Source organism: Siphateles boraxobius, unplaced genomic scaffold (genome assembly GCF_051911475.1).
Source record: "Siphateles boraxobius isolate OS27281-9 unplaced genomic scaffold, OSU_SipBor_1 33, whole genome shotgun sequence".
Lineage (NCBI taxonomy): Eukaryota > Metazoa > Chordata > Actinopteri > Cypriniformes > Leuciscidae > Siphateles > Siphateles boraxobius.
The window spans coordinates 3,452,054-3,471,216 of record NW_027508953.1 but is presented as its reverse complement, the minus strand read 5'-3'; the positions used below and the strand labels follow the sequence as shown (position 1 = coordinate 3,471,216).

Below are 19,163 nucleotides of genomic sequence, written 5' to 3'. Positions count from 1 at the left end.
CAGAAGTTTGAAAACAGTACAAATTCACATCAAAGCAATTTTTAAAGCCCACGCAATTCTCTTCAGAACAGTTTCACCATCCATTTGGGCTGCATACTTGCATTTCTTTATACCAAAACCCAGAAGTATGCATTGGATTTTTATTTCTGAGATCTCTTGATAATGTCATTTGGAAAGCATACTCCGGGGTGTGAGCAGGTAAAACCAGTTCCACAAGTTGAGGGACAAACATCAAATTGGCTTTGGTTTTGGAGAGACATGAAGCTTCCAGCCCTCAGATGCTCTAATGATTCAGGTGACAAGAAATAAAACATATTGCTGAGTATTGAATATATTTCCTGGCCATAATATATCTATACAGACCTCAATAAATACTTCAGCCTGACCTTATCAATTAGGTAAGTTTCACCTTTTATATACAGCGGACATTTAATTGTATTATGTACTCCGTGTACTTAAATTTGATCAGTGTAATCAACTTAATGTTGTTGCCTTTGAAATGTGACGTTTATAAAACGTTGTGATAGTGGACTGAGTGGACCCTTCTATTGCTGAAACACAGTTTGAATGTTTTTATTATTTTTTTATTATTATTTCAGTATTGTTTTATGTTTTCAATATTTAACCTAAATGAAATAAGTGATAGCCTATCTGAAACGGTTAAATTAATTATAATTTATATATAAATTAGTCTACTTCGGCTATAAAATAATGAAGTAACATTTTTTTAATTCGGCTATTCACGTCAGAACAATGTAGGTTCAATTATTTTTCCAAAAGGATGTTGGGTATTTTTTAAATTAATGATTATTTAAAAAAATATATATACAGCGAAAGTGGTGTCGTTACACTGCCCTTTTATTGCACTATATGATTTGAATTAATCGAAAGTCGAGTTTAAAATGACAATTCATGCAGAAAGGACAGAAATTACATATGTAGGCTACACAAGTTATACATTCGTTGGTGATGAGTAGCCTACATTATTACAGTGCGGTGGTTTGAACCTACAGCTATGGCACTATAATGTAAATCATGCATCATTTTTCTGTCTTTTTAGTAACCAATCTTCATTCGGAACATTACGCCGTCAAAAGATGAAAGCCTTAAACAGACTGGCACGTAGCTACATCACCCTGCCTTTAAGCTTCATGGCAATCTTTCTTCTGTACACTCAGAACGCCCCGATGGACGATACCACAGACTCATTTGATGATTTAATATTCCAATCTTCATGCTCCTGTAAAACCTGCGTCATGGGATTTCTGGACGATGACTGGTTCATTTATCGGTACAATCCCACCATACCAGCTCTCCTCAACAGAAAAAACAGCGTGTTACTTGGAGACACGAACAAATGGTGGAGGGTAAGACTTTAAAATATTAAAGGTGGGGTCCTATGATTCGCTGTACGCCAAATGAAATAAATAAATATTCACAAAACCTGTGTGTGTGTGTGTGTGTGTGTGTGTGTGTGTGTGTGTGTGTGTGTGTGTGTGCATAGGCGCAAATTTATGTTTTCCTCCGTGGGTGCTCATGGGCGCACGCACTTTAAAAAAAAAGAAAGAAAAAAAAGTCAAAAAATGTTTGCATTTCAGAACCCGACAGAACCCGTGACAGCGACATAACCAATCACAGTGTGACAGACGCTTCACATAGCACCAACTGCAATGTTTAATTTTAAATGAATGTAGCCTACTTGTAGTCTGGCACACGTGGGTGCTCGATATTTTCCGTGGGTGCTCGAGCCCCGGAGCACCCACGGTATCGGCGCCTATGTGTGTGTGTGTGTGTTTCAATGCGCAATTAAACGTTTTTAGGCTATTTGCAATTTTGTGATCTCTACAGATTTCCTCATGAATTTTTATCCTGTAAAACATGATAGCCCCATTGCATTATTTATTTCTTCTCTTTCACTACAATTATCATGACAAGTTTTAGATTTTGAACTCAAGTTTATACGTTTTCAAAAATTAAACCAAGTAATCAATTCTTTTAACTATTTATGAGATGAAACAAAGATTATCTTCCAATTGAGTTTACAACTGTTTTTTTATGGCAGCAGGTTTCTAAGTTCAACCAACTGAAAATTTTACCATGGCAGTTTTCAATTTATGAGTAGTTCCCTTTCGAGGGAACTCGGACTGCGTCGAATGACACTTTGGGGGAACGCCCCTCAGCGTAGCGCCTCTGAAGTATGAATGAAACTAAGCCAATATCTGATTGGTGTTGCGTCATGACGTAATGTGTGACGGCATATAAGCGGAATCTATAAAGGACGGCGGCACACATGAGATGACAGCTTTCTGTTCTTCAGCATGCACTCTCTGTTGTTGTATGTCTTAATTGGTGTTGTCTGTCAGTTACACAAGCACATATATATATTATCTATCATGGCGAGTGCGAGTTTCAGACGTTGTGTGCATCCCTGCCCTCGCTATATTACGGGTGGGGACACACATCGTTTGTGCGTGCATTGTTTGGGAATGCAGCACACGCAGGCAGCTCTCGAGGGGGCTGCTTGCGAGGATTGTGAAGCTTTATCGATCTGTGTGCTGCGTTCCCGCCTGGCCATTTTTAATGAGGATGGCCAGGCTCGCGAGCCCCGTGGGACGATCTTCATGGGGCTCGCAGATGGATCTGCCAGGGGATCCTGAGACTGCCGAGGCACATTCTCAGGATTCCTCTGCCAGTTCCGAGGTTCTTCCGAGCGAGTGGAGAACCTGATGTTCGAGCTGTCTGCTCAGCATCGAAGGCGGAGCTTTTGGGGATGACTCGCCACCCCATGTCCCCGCATATGAGGAGCTGGTGGAGGTTGTTTCTCGTGCAGTGGCCAAATTAAATCTTAGTTGGCCACATGAAAGGCAGGAAGCGCCAGTGAAAAGCAAGTTGGACAAGCGCTTCCTGCAGCACAGAGAACAGCCTCGTCACCAGGGTTTGCCGTTCTTCCCTGATTTACACAACGAGTTGTGTAAATCGTGGAACAGACCAAACTCTTCTCGCGTGTCCAACCCTCCAATATTAAATTATAGTAACATCATGGGGGCGCGAGAGAACGGCTATGGGATGATGCCTTCGGTGAAACAACCTTTGGCCACTTATTTATCTCCTGAGTCGGCATCGTCCCTAAAAACCCCGGTGCTGCCCACTAAGCCCTGCAGAGATACATCTTCCTTAGTGGGCAGGGCTTATATGGCTGCGGGTCGGGCTGGTGCGAGTTTGCATACCATGGCAGTTCTCCAAGCGTACCAGGCCGACCTTCTAAGGGATATTGATGAGGGCGAGGGTCCAACTCCCGATGATATCGCGGAGTTGAGAAGGCTGCAGATCTGTCTCTGCGAGTCACCAAAGAAACGCCCCGCGCTATCGGCCGTTCCATGGCGGCAATGGTGGTCTCGCAGAGACATTTTTGGTTGAACTTATCGGGCATCAAGGAGAAAGACAGGGCTTTCCTCCTTGATGCCCCGATTTCGCCTTCTGGCCTGTTCGGCGACGCCGTCAACACCGTCGTCGACAGGTTTCAGGAGGCGAAAAAGCAGCCTGCAGCCTTCAGACAATACCTCCCTCGCCGCTCAAAACCGAAGAAGCCTGCCCCCAGTGGGCAGCCGCAGCCAGCCTCCAGCTCCTCCGCCTACAGACAGGCGCAAAAGGAGAGTGTTGCGTCTAGAGCGCCTCCTCAAGGAGCCTGGGGGCATTGACGACGCTCTCAGGCGAAGCCTCAGCAGCAGCAGGGGCAACCTGAGGGCCGTCCTGCAGGCTAAAAAAGCTTCATCCAAGAGGTCCTCTGCGGGCAGCCCCACCCGTGGCGGAGAGATCGAGGTCGCCTCCTCAGCGGAGCCCGCAGGAAATCGATCCAGTAGTCGACCCAGTGCAGTGTCGGGTATTGGAACAGGAAGTAAACTCCCTGCTGGTAAAGGAGGCTATAGAACGTATTCCTCCACCGGACAGGGAGTCCGGGTTTTACAGCCGCTACTTTATAGTTCTCAAAAGGATGGGGGTTGCGTCCGATTATAGATCTCAGACACTTGAATCGTTCTCTGAGGCGATTCAGGTTCAAGATGCTCACTTTTCCCATCATCGTGAGTCAAATTCAATCCGAGGATTGGTTTGTCACGATAGATCTAAAGGACGCATACTTCCACATATCCATCCTTCCATCTCACAGGAAGTTCCTGAGGTTCGCTTTCGGGGGCGAAGCGTACCAATATCGGGTTCTTCCGTTCGGCCTAGCTCTCTCCCCACGCACATTTACCAAATGTATGGATGCAGCTCTAGCACCCCTGAGCATCAGGGTACTCAATTATATCTACGACTGGCTGATTCTGGCCCAGTCACAAGAGCTGGCGTTTCGGCATCGAGATGTCGTCCTCGCCCACATTCAAAGCCTGGGGTTGAGACTCAACACGAAAAAGAGCGTGTTGACACCAGCCCAGAGAAGCACGTTTCTGGGAGTGGTCTGGGACTCGGTCACGATGCGGGCACGATTGTCTCCTGCACGAATCGAGTCCATTCTGGCCACAGTGTCCAGGATAGAGCTAGGCCAAGCGATTACTGTGAAACATTTTAAAAGAGTGTTGGGGCTCATGGCAGCAGCGTCCAAAATTATTCCATTTGGCCTGCTGCACATGAGGGCCCTCCAGTGGTGGTTGAAAACCAAGGGGTTCTCCCCGAGGGGGAACCCGTTCCGCATGATCAGGGTTACGCGCAGATGCCTTCGTTCCCTATCTATGTGGAAAAAAGCTTGGTTTCTGTCCCAAGGTCCAGTATTGGGAGCGTCATGTCGCCGAAAAACAGTTTCGACAGACGCCTCCCTCACGAGCTGGGGCGCGGCCATGGACGGCCGCTTTACGACAGGCCTATGGCAGGACCATCATTCCTCCTGGCACATAAACTGCCTGGAGATGTTGGCGGTGTTCCGAGCTCTGAGGAGCTTCCTGCCAGACCTCAAAGGTCATCATGTCCTTGTGAGGTCAGACAATATGTCGGTAGTGGCCTATTTAAACCATCAGGGGGGGCTGAGGTCTCGCCCTCTATGCAGACTGGCGCATCAGATCCTCCTGTGGTCCCAGGGGAAACTGTTATCTCTAAGAGCAACCTACATCCCAGGTAGTCAAAATCAGGGAGCAGACATCCTGTCGAGACAGGGGCTGAGGCCCGGGGAATGGAGACTCCACCCCGAGGTGGTGGAGTCAATATCTCAGAGGTTTGGCCCAGTGGAAGTGGACCTATTCGCATCTCGAGAGACGACCCACTGTCCACTGTGGTTTTCCCTCACTCATCCAGCCCCACTGGGGTTGGATGCCATGGTGCAGACGTGGCCGAGGCTGCGTCTGTATGCATTTCCCCCGATCGCTCTGCTACCTGGAGTTCTAGAGAGGGTCCGTCACAACGGGATCAGTCTACTGCTGGTAGCCCCATTGTGGCCTGCCCGAGTATGGTTCTCAGACATTGTATCGCTCCTAGACGGCCCTCCGTGGGAGATTCCCCTCAGGAGGGACCTGCTGACACAGGCAGAGGGCTCAATATTTCACCCTCGGCCCGAGCTATGGAAGTTGTGGGTCTGGCCCCTGAGGGGGCACAGTACCTAGAGGCCGGCCTATCAGCTGGAGTAGTGGAGACCCTACTCAGCTCTAGAGCTCCCTCCACGAGGAAACTGTACAGCTTAAAGTGGAATGTCTTTACCAATTGGTGTAGAGAGCGTGAGGTGGATCCAGTTAACTGCCCAGTGGCTTCAGTTCTGGAGTTCCTCCAAGATCGCTTTTCAGCTGGTCTTACCCCGTCCACACTCAAGGTGTACGTGGCTGCCATTGCGGCTTTCCACGCTCCTCTGGGTGATGGGCCTCTGGGGAGACAGCAGTTGGTCGTAAGTTTCCTCCGTGGGGCTTGGAGGATGAGACCTGCGGCTCCTACCAGGGTTCCCACATGGGACCTGGCAGTGGTTCTCCAAGGGCTGGCTGAGGCCCCCTTCGAACCACTGGAGTCGGCTGAGGCCAGGAACCTTTCCCTTAAGGTGTTTTTTCTGTTGGCCATTACTTCTCTGAGGAGGGTAGGAGATCTCCAGGCGCTCTCTATATCTAACGGGTGCCTGGAGTTTGCTCCAGGCGACATTAAAGCCATCCTACATCCTAGGCCGGGCTATTTGCCTAAGGTGCCATCTAATGCGGCACGGCCTACGGTTCTGCAGGCTTTTCATCCTCCACCTCACGTGACGGTGGATGAGAAGAGACTTCATCTACTCTGCCCTGTCAGAGCTCTAAAAATTTACATTCAGAGGTCCTCTTCATTGCGGAAGTCAGACCAGTTGCTGGTGTGTTTTGGGTTGCCCAAGAAGGGTCTTCCCGCCTCCAAACAGACCCTCAGCAACTGGATTGTCCATGGTATTTCCTTGGCCTACCAGGTGCACAATCTGCCTTCACCTTTGGCCGTGAGGGCTCAACCAGATTCAACCAGAGGCATTGTGTCCTCTAGAGCCCTCCTCTCGGGGGCCCCAATCCAAGAGGTCTACGATGCAGCAGGATGGGCCACCCCCCACACCTTTATAAGGTTTTACAGTCTGGACATCCCGTCTACGCCTGGCACTCTCGTGCTCTCGTCCTAAGTGTGCCTGTGAGCAGCTTCACACTAGGACAGGCAGTGCGCGCTGTGGCATAGTGGGTACTCGTTCCCCCAAAGTGTCATTCGACACAGTCTGAGTTCCCTCGAAAGGGAACGTCCTCGGGTTACGACTGTAACCCTTGTTCCCTGAGAAAGGGAACGAGGACTGCGTACCTTCGCCATGCCTTCCCCTGCCTTGGAGCGCTTGCTTCATCACAGAAGCTGACATCTCATGTGTCCCGGCGTCCTTTATAGCTTCCGCTTGTATGCCGTCACACATTACGTCATGACGCAACACCGATCAGAGATTGGCTTAGTTTCATTCATACTTCAGAGGCGCTACGCTGAGGGGTGTTCCCCTAAAGTGTCATTCGACGCAGTCCTCGTTCCCTTTCTCAGGGAACAAGGGTTACAGTCATAACCCGAGGACGTTCTTTTCATCTTGACATATTCTGTGCCAGAATAATTACTGCTTATCTTTAAGGCTTCTGTATATACATCCTGATAACAACATACATCAGGAATAACTATAGTTTTAGTAAGCTTAACTTTCTAATGTATGTTGTTATCAGGATGTATATGCAGAAATCTAGAAACAACAGTCAGGCAGGCAGTTGAGGAACACCCTATTGTGAAAATAAAATAGCATATAGCCTACTTATCTTGATGATCTTGGTTGAAAAAAATTGTTGTCTTGATGCTAATTGTGTCTTTTTTATTTCTATAGGGTCTACAACCATCAAAGCTCAGAGTCAACTACACAGAGGTGGTGGACCAGCTGTTTTCTCTCTTCCCCAATGAAGAACATTACTCAGACGCTGGTCCAGATCGCTGCAGAACCTGTGCTGTGGTGGGAAACTCTGGGAACCTCCTGAAATCCAACTATGGTCAACTGATAGACAGCCATGACTTAGTCATAAGGTATTAGAAGAACAGATTATTACACAGAATAAATCTGATGAATGTTCTCTATACAGCAGTGGTTCTCAACCCTGTTCGTGGTATATCTTCAGCAATAATCTTCTTTTGGTAGCCTCTCAATACCTGTTGCCTGTTTTTCTCTCAGGATAAATAAAGGCCCGACAAAAGGTTATGAGAAGGACGTGGGGTCTAAGACCACTCACCGGATTCTGTATCCCGAGAGCGCTGTGGACTTGGATGACAACACCCATCTGGTGCTTTTTCCCTTTAAGATTCGTGACATGCAGTGGCTCATAAGCACCTTCACCACTAGACACATCACACGGTGAGTATGTTTAATAAAACATTTAAAAAATCATGAAAGCAAATAAATGATTATCTATGTATTTTTGTTTATCAGCACATACACACGAGTCAAATCTTCAATTAAAGCAAACATGAACAAGGTAAGTGCCCATGTCATTAAATCAATGTAAATTAAACTCATTTTTAAGCCCTATAATAAGCAGGTATGAAGATTTCATAAATGTTTTGGTTTCTGTCCAGGTGATGATCCTCCACCCTGCCTTTATAAAATACGCCTATGAGAAATGGCTGCAGAAAAATGGCAAATATCCTTCTACTGGCTTCATTACAATAGTATTTGCCCTGCATGTCTGTGATCAGGTAAAACTGTTTGCATTTTTCACATGAGGCTTCAGTTTAAGATTGCTGATGATATCAACAGTTTCTGTAAATAGAAAAAAAATAATTTGCATGTGCAAATATAATCTTAATTTAAATTGAATCCCTCCAAAACTAAGTGAAAATAGCAATACACATATATTTTTTCTAAAAAAGTATTTATTTGTTTTTGCACTAAGTGCAAGTAGCGTTGCATTTGAAATAAAACAGTATGCAATAATAACATATTATGATTATATTTATTGCATTATTGGGACATTACTTGTACTTGACATTACCTCCCCTTCACTCAATTTCCATTATTAAATACCTGCTAGGCACTTTATTTCCACTGTTCAAATATTTTCTTAATCTCTATTTATAATAAAAGGTGCTTCTACATCAGTGTTATTCACCTGTCATTTCCCTCTGATTTGAGGGATAAGTTATGGGAAGGTCATAGATTTACGGGTACGGATAGGGTTAGTACTTTCGGACAAGAATATTGTTCCAATTTCAACAAAATATGTTAATCCAGGAACATGCCTTGCTTGGCAAAAACACGATGACCCTATAATGCCTGTACCCATCTTACTCTCCTCTCCACTGATTCTGTTATCTGCTGGATTTCTTTGGTAATTCTGTCTGGCTCAATCAGATAATGGTGGCAGAGTTAGTGTAAATAGCCTCTGCCAAAAAGTTGGTCTATTTGCACTTGGTGTAAATAGACAATCCTTAACTTTAATGATCATTTCCTTTTTAAATAACATTAATGTTATTAACATTTTGTATTCGCATATATGCTTTTTATCCCAACCTTCATATTACAAAGCGTGCACTTATTTGCATTAAACTGTGTTAAAAGCTATTTAGATATCATTTCATAACGGTAAACTTCTACATACATTTCTTGAGAGTGCATTCAGTATTGTTTTTCTTATTCACAAGTTTTACTCCTAAATAAATTGGTAGTACTTTTGAAAAAACATGCACACCTACATGAGATGAATAGCTTAAAACCCAGTGCCACATTGCAGCTAGATAACCCCCGAAATGGCAAAACTCCTGATAGCTCTGTCTTTTACACAGGTGAATGTCTTTGGGTTTGGAGCTACAAGTAATGGAACCTGGCATCATTACTTTGACAAATCTCACACTCACTATAAAGGCGGCCCTCATAAAGGAGACATTGAAAACAAAACAATGCATCAACTTCAGCACAGAAACAAGATTTCAATATATAAAGGGTATTGATAAAGAAAACTGTTCTTACATTTAATGAAGGATTTCAGGATGGATTAAGTTCTGAGATTGCTACAAAAATGAATGTTAAAATTAATAAATAAATGTCAGTGTCTTTAATACAAATGTTGGCTTACAATGCAAATGTTTTGAGAGATATAGAATGTCCTACTCTTTTTTTTCTATTTATAATGCTTTACTGTACACATTTTAAACATATATGTTGTTAATGTACTAATATATAAGACATCTGGAATGTTAAAGTTAATATAGATCACTATTTTGTATTATAAAAATAAATAAATAAAATTAAAAGGTTGAGCCTTTGCATGCATGCATTTTGCGGAAGAACATTGTTTTGTTTGTTTCCATAAGGGCGGATGAATCCGGTTTTCCTACTGCTCATAAAACATTCCCTATACTAGGCTTAAGAGATATAACTTATGTAAAGGATCTCAAGGTTACTGTAGCTTTACCCATTAATAAACACGGTACTTCCTTGAGAATAAATTCCAGCACAGCGCTACAAATAACCCTTCACAATAGATAATGCTTTAAAATGATTTCCGTTAGTGTAACTGAGTCTACCGAGGATGAGTTGTGTAGAGCCCAATTGCAGTTTTTTATTAAAGCAGGCTAAATGTGAATGAATACAACAGAAACAGAAAAAAACAATGACCTGAACAAACTTGGCTTGAGCGGAAACTTGACACAGCATAAACTCATGGAACCGCAGTTACACAAACAAAAGGCCTGTTTGAGATCAATCAATCAATGTATTATAAAGCACAATAAAAACAACAGTGGTTGACCATTGTGCTGAATAATATAATTTAAAAGAAAACTAAAAGACATAAAACAATATGTCAATAAGACACAGACACACAATTGATGTTTAGTCAAAATCTGGATGAACTAAATCTTAGCAGGAACGGTCAGCGATGATCTACGCAAGATGCATGCCGGTTAAAAATGTGTCCGATGGTGGTCTGACCGACTGACTGTCTTTTATGTCAAAAAACTCTTACGACAGCGAGGCGGCCATGTCAGATTCTGCAGTCGAGAGCAGTTGCTCTCCACCGACAGCACTGATCAAAAGCACGATGGGAAACGATTTGCTGACGACACTATTTACAAATAATTTATACACATAAAAAACATGATATCAGAGTTTTAAAATCAAACATTTTAAAAGGGAACAATACATCACAGTCGTTTAGACCAATGAGCGTTAAGCTGTGTCGTCACCAAGTTGTTTACCACCATGCTTTTGATCAGCACAGTCGGTGGAGAGCCTGGTACTTTTTGGCTTTTCTGGCACACATCAGCATGATATCAGAGCAAGGCGACACATACTCTGACACATTTCTAACCGGCGTTCATTTCACGGTGATAGGTTCTGCGCAGATTTTGCTCATCTCAAACTCTGATATTGATAACATACCACATGAGACTAGGGCCGAATCCTAAATCGCCCCCTATACCCTCAAAAAGGGCATTATTTGAGGAGACAGTCATTTGTAGTGGTGTCCGAAACCGTAGTCGAGTGCACTCATTCTATCCCACATTGCACCGCAGTTATGAGTGTAAACCCGATGTCACACAACGACTGTCCGAATTCACTTTCATATACTTCTTCAAGTGACCCGTATTAGTGGATTAACATAGGGAATAGGGATTTCGGATTTAGCCTAGGAAAGCACATGAAAGTACTCTAGAGAGCAGCATGTTCATTATATTTTACTTTCAATATTTTACAATTTGAAACTGGATTTTTTATTTAAGAACAATTTTCTACATACTCATAGCTGTCACCCACCTTTACTTAAGGATAGCCTTCCAGTAAGCCAGCTACATAGATTAAAGCGTATATGTTCAACAGAGATTTAATTTGAGGTCCAAAAATTAAAACAGAAATTTGGCAAAGTTTAAAATCAGATCCAGACCCTTTGAAAACCCTTTTCATCAACCATCCTCCATTGACGTCATTCCGAAGAGCAAACCCAGGTGAAAAAGACGTACTGTTAAATGTATTAAAAATGCATTAAAGTATATTTGTATTGTACTAAAAACATACTCAAGTTCATTTTTAATACATTTAATAGTACGTCTTTTTCTCCTGGGAAGAATTGAAAGAACTCTGCAGGGCTGATGTATGCATAACTCCAGTCAAAGCATCAATCATATGCGATCCGTCCTGGTAACTAGTGTGGAAATCATACCCAATATCAATACACTAGGAGGTTGAAATATTTTTCACACCCTAGAACAAGCAACAATTATAAAAAGTATCATTATCTGTAATGCAATTTATGGTATATGTTATATGGATTGTTGTATGTTGGTGAAATATATTATAGAGCTTTTGTTTTGGCATTGAACAAGTTATATTCATTAGGCCGGGGAGGAGATAATGATTCGAAATCGTTGATCTAGGGAAACTTTCTGGATTTTTACTTTAGACACAATGTTTCCCAAAGGTAGAGTGACCAGATTTCCCATGGTGGAATACGGGATGGGATGGACAGCCACTTGTTGTTGTTGATGTCTGATGAATTCCTGAACAAATAATATTTTATTAACAAAGTTCGGGAGGAACACGTTCAAATGATCTATCATTTCATCACGTCATTCCAACCAGCAATAAATAATCAACATGTCTACCTAATCAACATGAGTGGAGTCCTGTATAAAATGCCAAATATGAATACTTTTAAGCTATCTGATTATTTGTAAGTGTGAACTCGTGAAAGTTCAAGTGTTGCACCTTTTCTTCAATTAAGAAAATACAATTTTTAAAAAAATAAAAAGTTATAAAACTGCCTTATATGCAATTGTGTCAGTTAATTTTAACCTATAGGCCTAATAATAATAATAATAATAATAATAATAATAGTGTACCAGCTGACAGAGAGGGTTCCCTGTGTAGTAAAGTGTTTAGTTTAGAGAGATTTTTGAGAAAAATTAACATGCATCTGATTTTACAGAATTTACACAGGCATATAAACGTGTAAAAATAGTTGTTTTATCTATGAAACAGCAATGCTAGGGAAATGACTCAAGAGCAAAGGTCAGTTCAGAGGAACTTTAGGTGGGGTTCTCTCTAGCCATCCTGGGCTTGGAAACAGCAGATGCGACAACTCAACGGGACTCTCTTGTCAGCAGGTATGTAAAAATTGTTTATTTAAACAAATAAAACCCCAGGATCGCACCTTGTTTGGCCAAAGGTTAATTTAACAATACATATTTGTTCCTTCATTGTTGTGGTAAAAGCAGATGGATGAGATGAAGTGTAATCTGTCACCACCCGCCTTTGATTAGTCTCAAACTGATCCATAGCCAACATTTGGTGCAGTAATGAGCGGCTGCGTTATTTTGGACTCAAAGCCTTAACTAGGACTAATTCATATGCTATCTAATAGCGGTGTCAAGAGTACAATTGCTTTAATAAAACGGTTATAAAACTATAAAAATATTAAACTATCGTTAAAATATTAAATTTGGTCCACAGCTACTTTTTCGACTGGGGACCACCGCACGGAGCCCCCAGCTTATTCCGTAGCTTACCTTCATATCTGAAGGGGTTGTCCATTATCCGCCACCTATGGACGTGGTTGGTAGCAGTCAACACACACACACACTCTTCTGATGTTTGGGAAAGACAACTGGTGCCGCTGCCACCCCTTGTAAAGGAGTGTTGTTCTTACTTAATTTACTGTTGCTTAGTGCTTGGTGCTTAGTGCACACTTCAAAATCTTGCCGGAAGTAGGTCATCCAGGTATTTTTTGCCTACTCTTTTATGTGTACTGCAAATTCGGACACACTTCTTTTGTCACATACTGTTTTCGCCTACTATTTAGTATGAAAGTATGCGATTGCAATTGAGAATTGAGAAAACAATTAATTTAATTTGAAAGATGTAGTCATTGAATGCATTTTGTGCCAAAGCAATGATAAATGATCCACAGTTTAGCCCACATATACTTTTGTTGTGTTCACTGTGTGAAGAGTTTGAAAAAGTGACCTAAGTATTGAGAAATGTGTCCTAGCGACTGTAAAAAACTGTAACACATGCAATAAAGCAGAGAGAAGCAGACATAAACAGAAACAGGCTCGGATAAAGGGGCAATCCACTACTCGTAATGAAACACAGGCAAAGGTCAAGGCAGGCAGCAAAGGTTCACAGAGTCTTGAGTCCAGGCAGAGATCTAAGGACCAGATAATAACAGGAGGTAGGGAATAACGCTTGGTAATGTCTGCAGAGCAAAACAAGACTTCGCAAAGCAACAATGAAAGGGACAGTCCAGATAAAGGGGAGATAATGATCAACAGGTGACATGATGGGGATGATCAGATAAACCAAACAGGGATGGAGATAGATAATGACCAGAGGGAGAGATGGGAAGTGCAGTTCTAAAATTCTGGAGAGAGGGAGTGGATGAGACCAGAGGGAGGCGTAGCTGAGCACTCCGTGACAGCAAGGTTGTATATCCAAGAACATGTCGTACTTCACTTTTGGGGTATCAATAGTATAACAGTACTAGAACGCAGTTACTCTAGTAGAATATCCTATACCTTGTGTCAGAATGGTGATTTATGACCTTATTTATGACCATTATTTGAGAATTTTGTTTTCAATACGAAAAAGAAATGTTTTCTTTTTTTTAAACTCAACCCATATTGTGTGCGTGCGTGCGTGTGTGTGTGTGTGTGTGTGTGTGTGTGTGTGTGTGTGTGTGTGTGTGTGTGTGTGTGTGTGTGTGTGAAAAGAGGTGCATGGATTTATGCTGGTATTTCAGTTCTGGACAGGTCAGGATGAAGAAGATTGATTATTTTATATACAATTGTGGATATTTGTGTTTTAAAAATACATTTTTTTACATAAAGAAAGCCCTGCTATGCCATGCAAACCACAAAAGTAACTTTTTTTTTCATCAGGAGAGTAGAGGAGCAAAGATGTGCAGGTTAATGCATTATAGGTGGTCATATATGACAGCTGTCATATGTGTGATCATGATCTGCATGCTCCTGGTGTTCCAAACCCCCGTGGATGAGTTCTCTACAGGCATATGTGCATGTAAAGACTGTGTGAGAGAACAGACTCACAGTGCTTGGTTCAATGAACTCTATGATCTCTCTATTCAACCACTGCTCAGCCGGGAAAATTACGTGCTCAGTGAAGATATCTACAAGTATTGGAAGGTATTGATCTTACATTTCTTTTAGCCTTGCGCAGTGATGAATTAAATAACTGTAAAATAACATTGAATCTTTTCCAAAAACTGACGCTATGTAGGCAGCATTTTAAGACAGTACAGTTGTGCTCACAACAAAGTTGTTCCAAAACATGGGAAGCATGATTATGTTTTTGCTCGCATTATTGCATAGGATGTCCCAGAATGCATTATGATGAGCTCAATGAAAGAAATCCATCCAATATGGTGGACTAATCCGTTTTGTTAGTCATTAAGTTTACTGTTTACCCCATATTTGCGTGTGTTATGTATTTTTATTCTTCTGAGTATCATGTCATTCACTTGGCAAAATGTTCACGGGAAATTCTATTTAATTAAATTAAATTGAGTTTCTCATGCTCTTCAGCTCACTAGGTTTTGGAACAGAAGTCCAGTGCAAGTGTGTCAACATTTGTTGATTACTATTTTTCTTGTGAACCTCAAAATACTAATCATCTTACAATGAAGTCTTTTTTTTATTATATTCCAGGGTCTTCAGAAAAATAAGAACAAAAGCAACTACACAGTAGTGGTGGAAAAGATGTTTTCTCTCTTCCCAGATAAAACACAATACTTAGATGCTAGTCCAAAACGATGCAGGACTTGTGCTGTGGTAGGAAACTCAGGGAACCTTAAAGGATCCTGTTATGGACATCTCATAGATCTTCATGACTTTGTCATTAGGTAAAGAATGATATATAACATCATTTGTTTGACTGTTTTTCTGAAACTCCTCACCTCTTCATTTCCAAGACATGATCAAAACTGTGTATTTGTTCAGTGTCACTTTTAGCCATAAACTCTGTAGGCTTTGCAGTCTGCTGTCATTCTTTGCCCAGTAAAGCTTCTCTCCATAAGCTAAAAAAAACCACACCGTTTAAATGCATTTAAATTTGGTTGACGATGTAGTCATTTTGTTTTTATATGATGATCTTTTGCATGTTTCTTGACCCAGTCATGCTTTGTTAAGCCAGGATAAATATGGGCCCAACAAAAGGTTATGAGAAGGATGTGGGTTTTAAGACCACTCACCGGATTATCTATCCTGAGAGCGCTGTAGACGTGGACAAATCAACTTACCTGGTGCTTTCCCCATTCAAGATTTTGGATATGGAGTGGCTCATCAGTGCCTTCACCACTAAGAACATATCAAGGTGAGAAACAGATAATTGAGCAATTTTTCTCAATCTCAAATGGCTGATACACTTACAAATAAAGGTTATTTGTTGGATATTATGATTATGATTGTGATTTGTGATTGTGTTTTATTTAGATTTTTGGGGGTGAAATTCCCCCAAGGAAGTATTACGTTGTCACCTTTAGTGTCAAAATACTTGCTATTTAATTAATAGGGTAGCCTATATGTTAATTGAGTCAAAATATTTGAGTCAAGACATTCAGAAATCCATTTACCCCTACACCACACTGGTTATATTCATCAAAATAACATGTTTGGGCATGTTCGTTTAAGAACAACTGTGTGTGTGTGTGTGTGTGTGTGTGTGTGTGTGTGTGTGTGTGTGTGTGTGTGTGTGTGTGTGTGTGTGTGTGTGTGTGTGTTGACTGCTACCAACCACGTCCATAGTTGGCAGATAATGGAAAACCCTTCAGATATGAAGGTAAGCTACGAAATAATTTAGGGGCTCTGTGGGGTGGTCCCCAGTCGAATAAGTAGCCGTGGACAGCAGAGGTCTACCAGGTATGGAGGGACTAGATGAGTGGCATCCGTAGATCCGCTGCAAAAAATGAATTTATGCCAATGATACTCTTCGACAAGGCGAGTGCAGTCCGCCATCAACTAAGACTGCTGCCTCCACTGCCCTGTGGGTAGTCTTCCGTGACCATTTTATCTCCTCAAGACTTGGCCGCGTTAGGGACACGCGAGAAGCAGGCTCAACAGAGACCTGGCAGCCCCCTGCAATTCCACCGTCCATCTGGTTGTCTAGAGTTCATCTCCTGCCATTGGAAACTGGATTCTGGAGTGAAGCTGTGGAGATAGGGTCTGCGCACCCCTCTCACATTAAATCCACTCTCTGCATATGTTATCACTTCACCTTACAAGCCCTTCAGTGACAGGGTAAATGTGACGGAGGCAGGTCTTGGATCAGACTGGCAGCCTCTAGCCCGAGCCCTGCACGGAGGTGGCACAAGCGTGATGGTCAATGTGTGGACGGGTTGGAACAATGTCCACCTTCGGCAGCTTCTTGTGCATCTGAGCAGCCTTCTTCAGCGTCTGCACTTCTCACCCCCTTCTCGCCAAGGCATCCCATTACGTGGTCGAAAATATAAGTCTAAACTATTAATTTTGGCTACATGAAACATACGTACACTTCATGATGTGCAGAATGGAACTGACAGACCCCGCAGGCGCACTGCCCTTGTTGCGAGCGAGCTTAACAAATACAACATAAAAACATTGACATCGCAGCTTTGAGTGAGACACGGCTCGCATGAGAGGACTCGCTAATAGAAGTCGGGCAAGGATACACCTTCTTCTAGACGGCCTTAGGATTTGCCATTAAAAGCAGACTGCTCCAGAACATTCCAGAGTCTCCAGTGGGAATCAGTGAGCGGCTGATGACCCGCCGCATTCCCCTTGCGAAGGGTAGCTATGCAACCTTGATAAACGCTTATGCACCAACTCTGGATGCTGAATTTTGCATCAAAGACGCTTTTTACGAGTCTCTTGACACAGCTCTCCTCAAAGTTCCTCACACTGATAAACTTATGCTTCTGAGAGACTTCAATTCCAGAGTAGGCACCAGCCACATGCTCTGGTCTGGGGTAATTGGGAAACATAGATTAGACAACATGAATAGGAATGGCCTGCGTCTCCTCTCCCTCTGGTCTGAGCACAAACTGGTCATAACCAACACAACTTTCCACATAAAATTAAAAAAAAAAAATACAAAGCACCATGGATGCACCTCAGATCTAAACACTGGCACCTACTGGACTACATTATAACCCGGCAACAAGATCTACAAGAAATCTCCATCACCCGAGCAATGCATGCAGAGTGCTGGACAGATCATCGGCTGATCAGATCCAAGATACACCAAACGGTCCGACCTCAACACACTAGGCACCAACCCTCAAGATGGCTAAACTCCCGAGCACTAAAATCCCTTGACATCACTGCATCGTACCGTCGCTTCTTGGCTGATAACCTTTCCTCCGCTCTCATTCATCCCCTACACAATACAGCGGAAACTGCATGTGCTAACCTTAGCTCAGCTGTACAACAAGCCCCTACTGACACAATTGGTTTCACTTCCAAACATTACCAGGACTAGTTTGATGACAGCTCCCCCGAAATACTTAACCTTCTGGGGGAGAAGCGTGAAGCCTTCACTGCTCACCTCTCCAATCCACAATCCCCCTTTCTGTGCTCACACTGGAGTAATATCCGTGCTGAGGTGCAACGGCGGCTTCGCATAATGGAAAATGACTGGTGGCTTAGGAAAGCCCATCAAATCCTTTCTGTGGCAAGGAAAGTATTAACAAGGGCCATGCTGTTCCGTCTTACCAAGAACATCACAGACAGGATCATTCCTGAGTGACAGTGCGGCTTCAGGAAGGATCGGTCCACCTCTGACAGGATCTTTTCATCTCATTCCCCCTCCTTTCCTGTGCAGGTAAGAGTGAAACAGGGGTGTGTACTGGCTCCAGTGATCTTCAACCTCTTCCTGGCAGCAGTTACCTTCCTCTCCCGCAACTCCCTCAGCCCCAACCAGGGTGTTTGCCCACAGAACATCTGTACATGTGTTTCCCGACACCAATAGGATCAGTGTTAAAGTAACACCAGGTAACTTTTGCTCTCGGGGTCTCCCTACAGTTGGGAAACAGTATTGTCCTCTACTACTGTCGTAAACTCTGTCATCGTGCATTTGTTTACAACCATGATAGCCCTGAACACTGTAGGAGGAGGTCACATGCAGGTTTTCTGCTTGCATCGCGTGTGAAATGTCTTCATCCCAGGTACAGTGGCATATATTTCAGCATCTCATATGAATATAATTTCATGGGTTTTATTTTTTTTCTAACGACAAATGATCGCGATGATCACGTTTACAAGCCAGTGTCATTATAGTAGCCTAGTCTATTGGTTACCGTTTTACTGAATCTATATGATACTTCAATGCAATGTTTGAGTGGTAGATAATAACCATATATCATCAATATTATAATATCAAGCTACCATAAATAAATCTGCAAATTTTACAAATCGATTTGCATTATAGCTTGAGGCAAGACAAATAATCATTACCTGATTCATGAAGATAAACGGAGGATAAGATAGCTTCCGTAACATAGTCAGGCAGACAAAAAAACACCCCAGACTAAGGGGTGTCATTGGTTGTTGCGTTAAATGTTACCCAGATACAATAGTGCTATTTTCTGATTGGCTAACAACACCAGACGAACAACACCAGAGGAGACGCGCTTGAATTCATGCCTGTTCCACAGTAAGAGCGGCGCGGCCAGAGTTTTGGGCGCTGCGGCATA

The 19,163-nt window shown here is 42.8% G+C and overlaps 2 protein-coding genes across 6 annotated transcripts in view; both read left to right on the top strand.

The window, feature by feature from the left end:
- Positions 1-48: 48 nt before the first annotated feature.
- On the top strand, positions 49-9,758 carry LOC143701615 (CMP-N-acetylneuraminate-beta-galactosamide-alpha-2,3-sialyltransferase 1-like). 5 transcript variants are annotated; one of them, XM_077195047.1, is made up of 7 exons: positions 49-295; positions 1,061-1,367; positions 7,322-7,515; positions 7,661-7,840; positions 7,916-7,961; positions 8,062-8,181; positions 9,268-9,758. In XM_077195047.1, exons 2-7 carry the CDS (start codon positions 1,098-1,100, stop codon positions 9,430-9,432), a joined length of 975 nt encoding a protein of 324 aa, XP_077051162.1. In that variant the 5' UTR covers positions 49-295; positions 1,061-1,097; the 3' UTR covers positions 9,433-9,758. The 5 variants fall into 5 exon arrangements, with proteins under 5 accessions (XP_077051162.1, XP_077051161.1, XP_077051165.1 ...); XM_077195046.1 differs by having other exon boundaries at positions 49-398; XM_077195050.1 differs by having other exon boundaries at positions 229-398; positions 1,179-1,367.
- A 4,651-nt stretch (positions 9,759-14,409) lies between these two features.
- Positions 14,410-19,163, top strand: part of st3gal1l2 (ST3 beta-galactoside alpha-2,3-sialyltransferase 1, like 2) — a 56,380-nt gene continuing 51,626 nt past the window's right edge. Inside the window, exons 1-3 of the mRNA XM_077195070.1 lie at positions 14,410-14,622; positions 15,145-15,338; positions 15,629-15,808. Of these exons, the coding sequence (XP_077051185.1) occupies positions 14,410-14,622; positions 15,145-15,338; positions 15,629-15,808 (587 nt within the window). The remainder of the gene's footprint in view (positions 14,623-15,144; positions 15,339-15,628; positions 15,809-19,163) is intronic.

Coding starts and splice junctions, on each gene's coding strand:
- LOC143701615 (XM_077195047.1), top strand. CDS start 1,098: ATGAAAGCCTTAAACAGACTGGCACGTAGCTACATCACCCTGCCTTTA. Junction 7,962..8,061: donor TTAAAGCAAACATGAACAAG/GTAAGTGCCCAT, acceptor GTTTCTGTCCAG/GTGATGATCCTCCACCCTGC. Junction 8,182..9,267: donor CCCTGCATGTCTGTGATCAG/GTAAAACTGTTT, acceptor TCTTTTACACAG/GTGAATGTCTTTGGGTTTGG.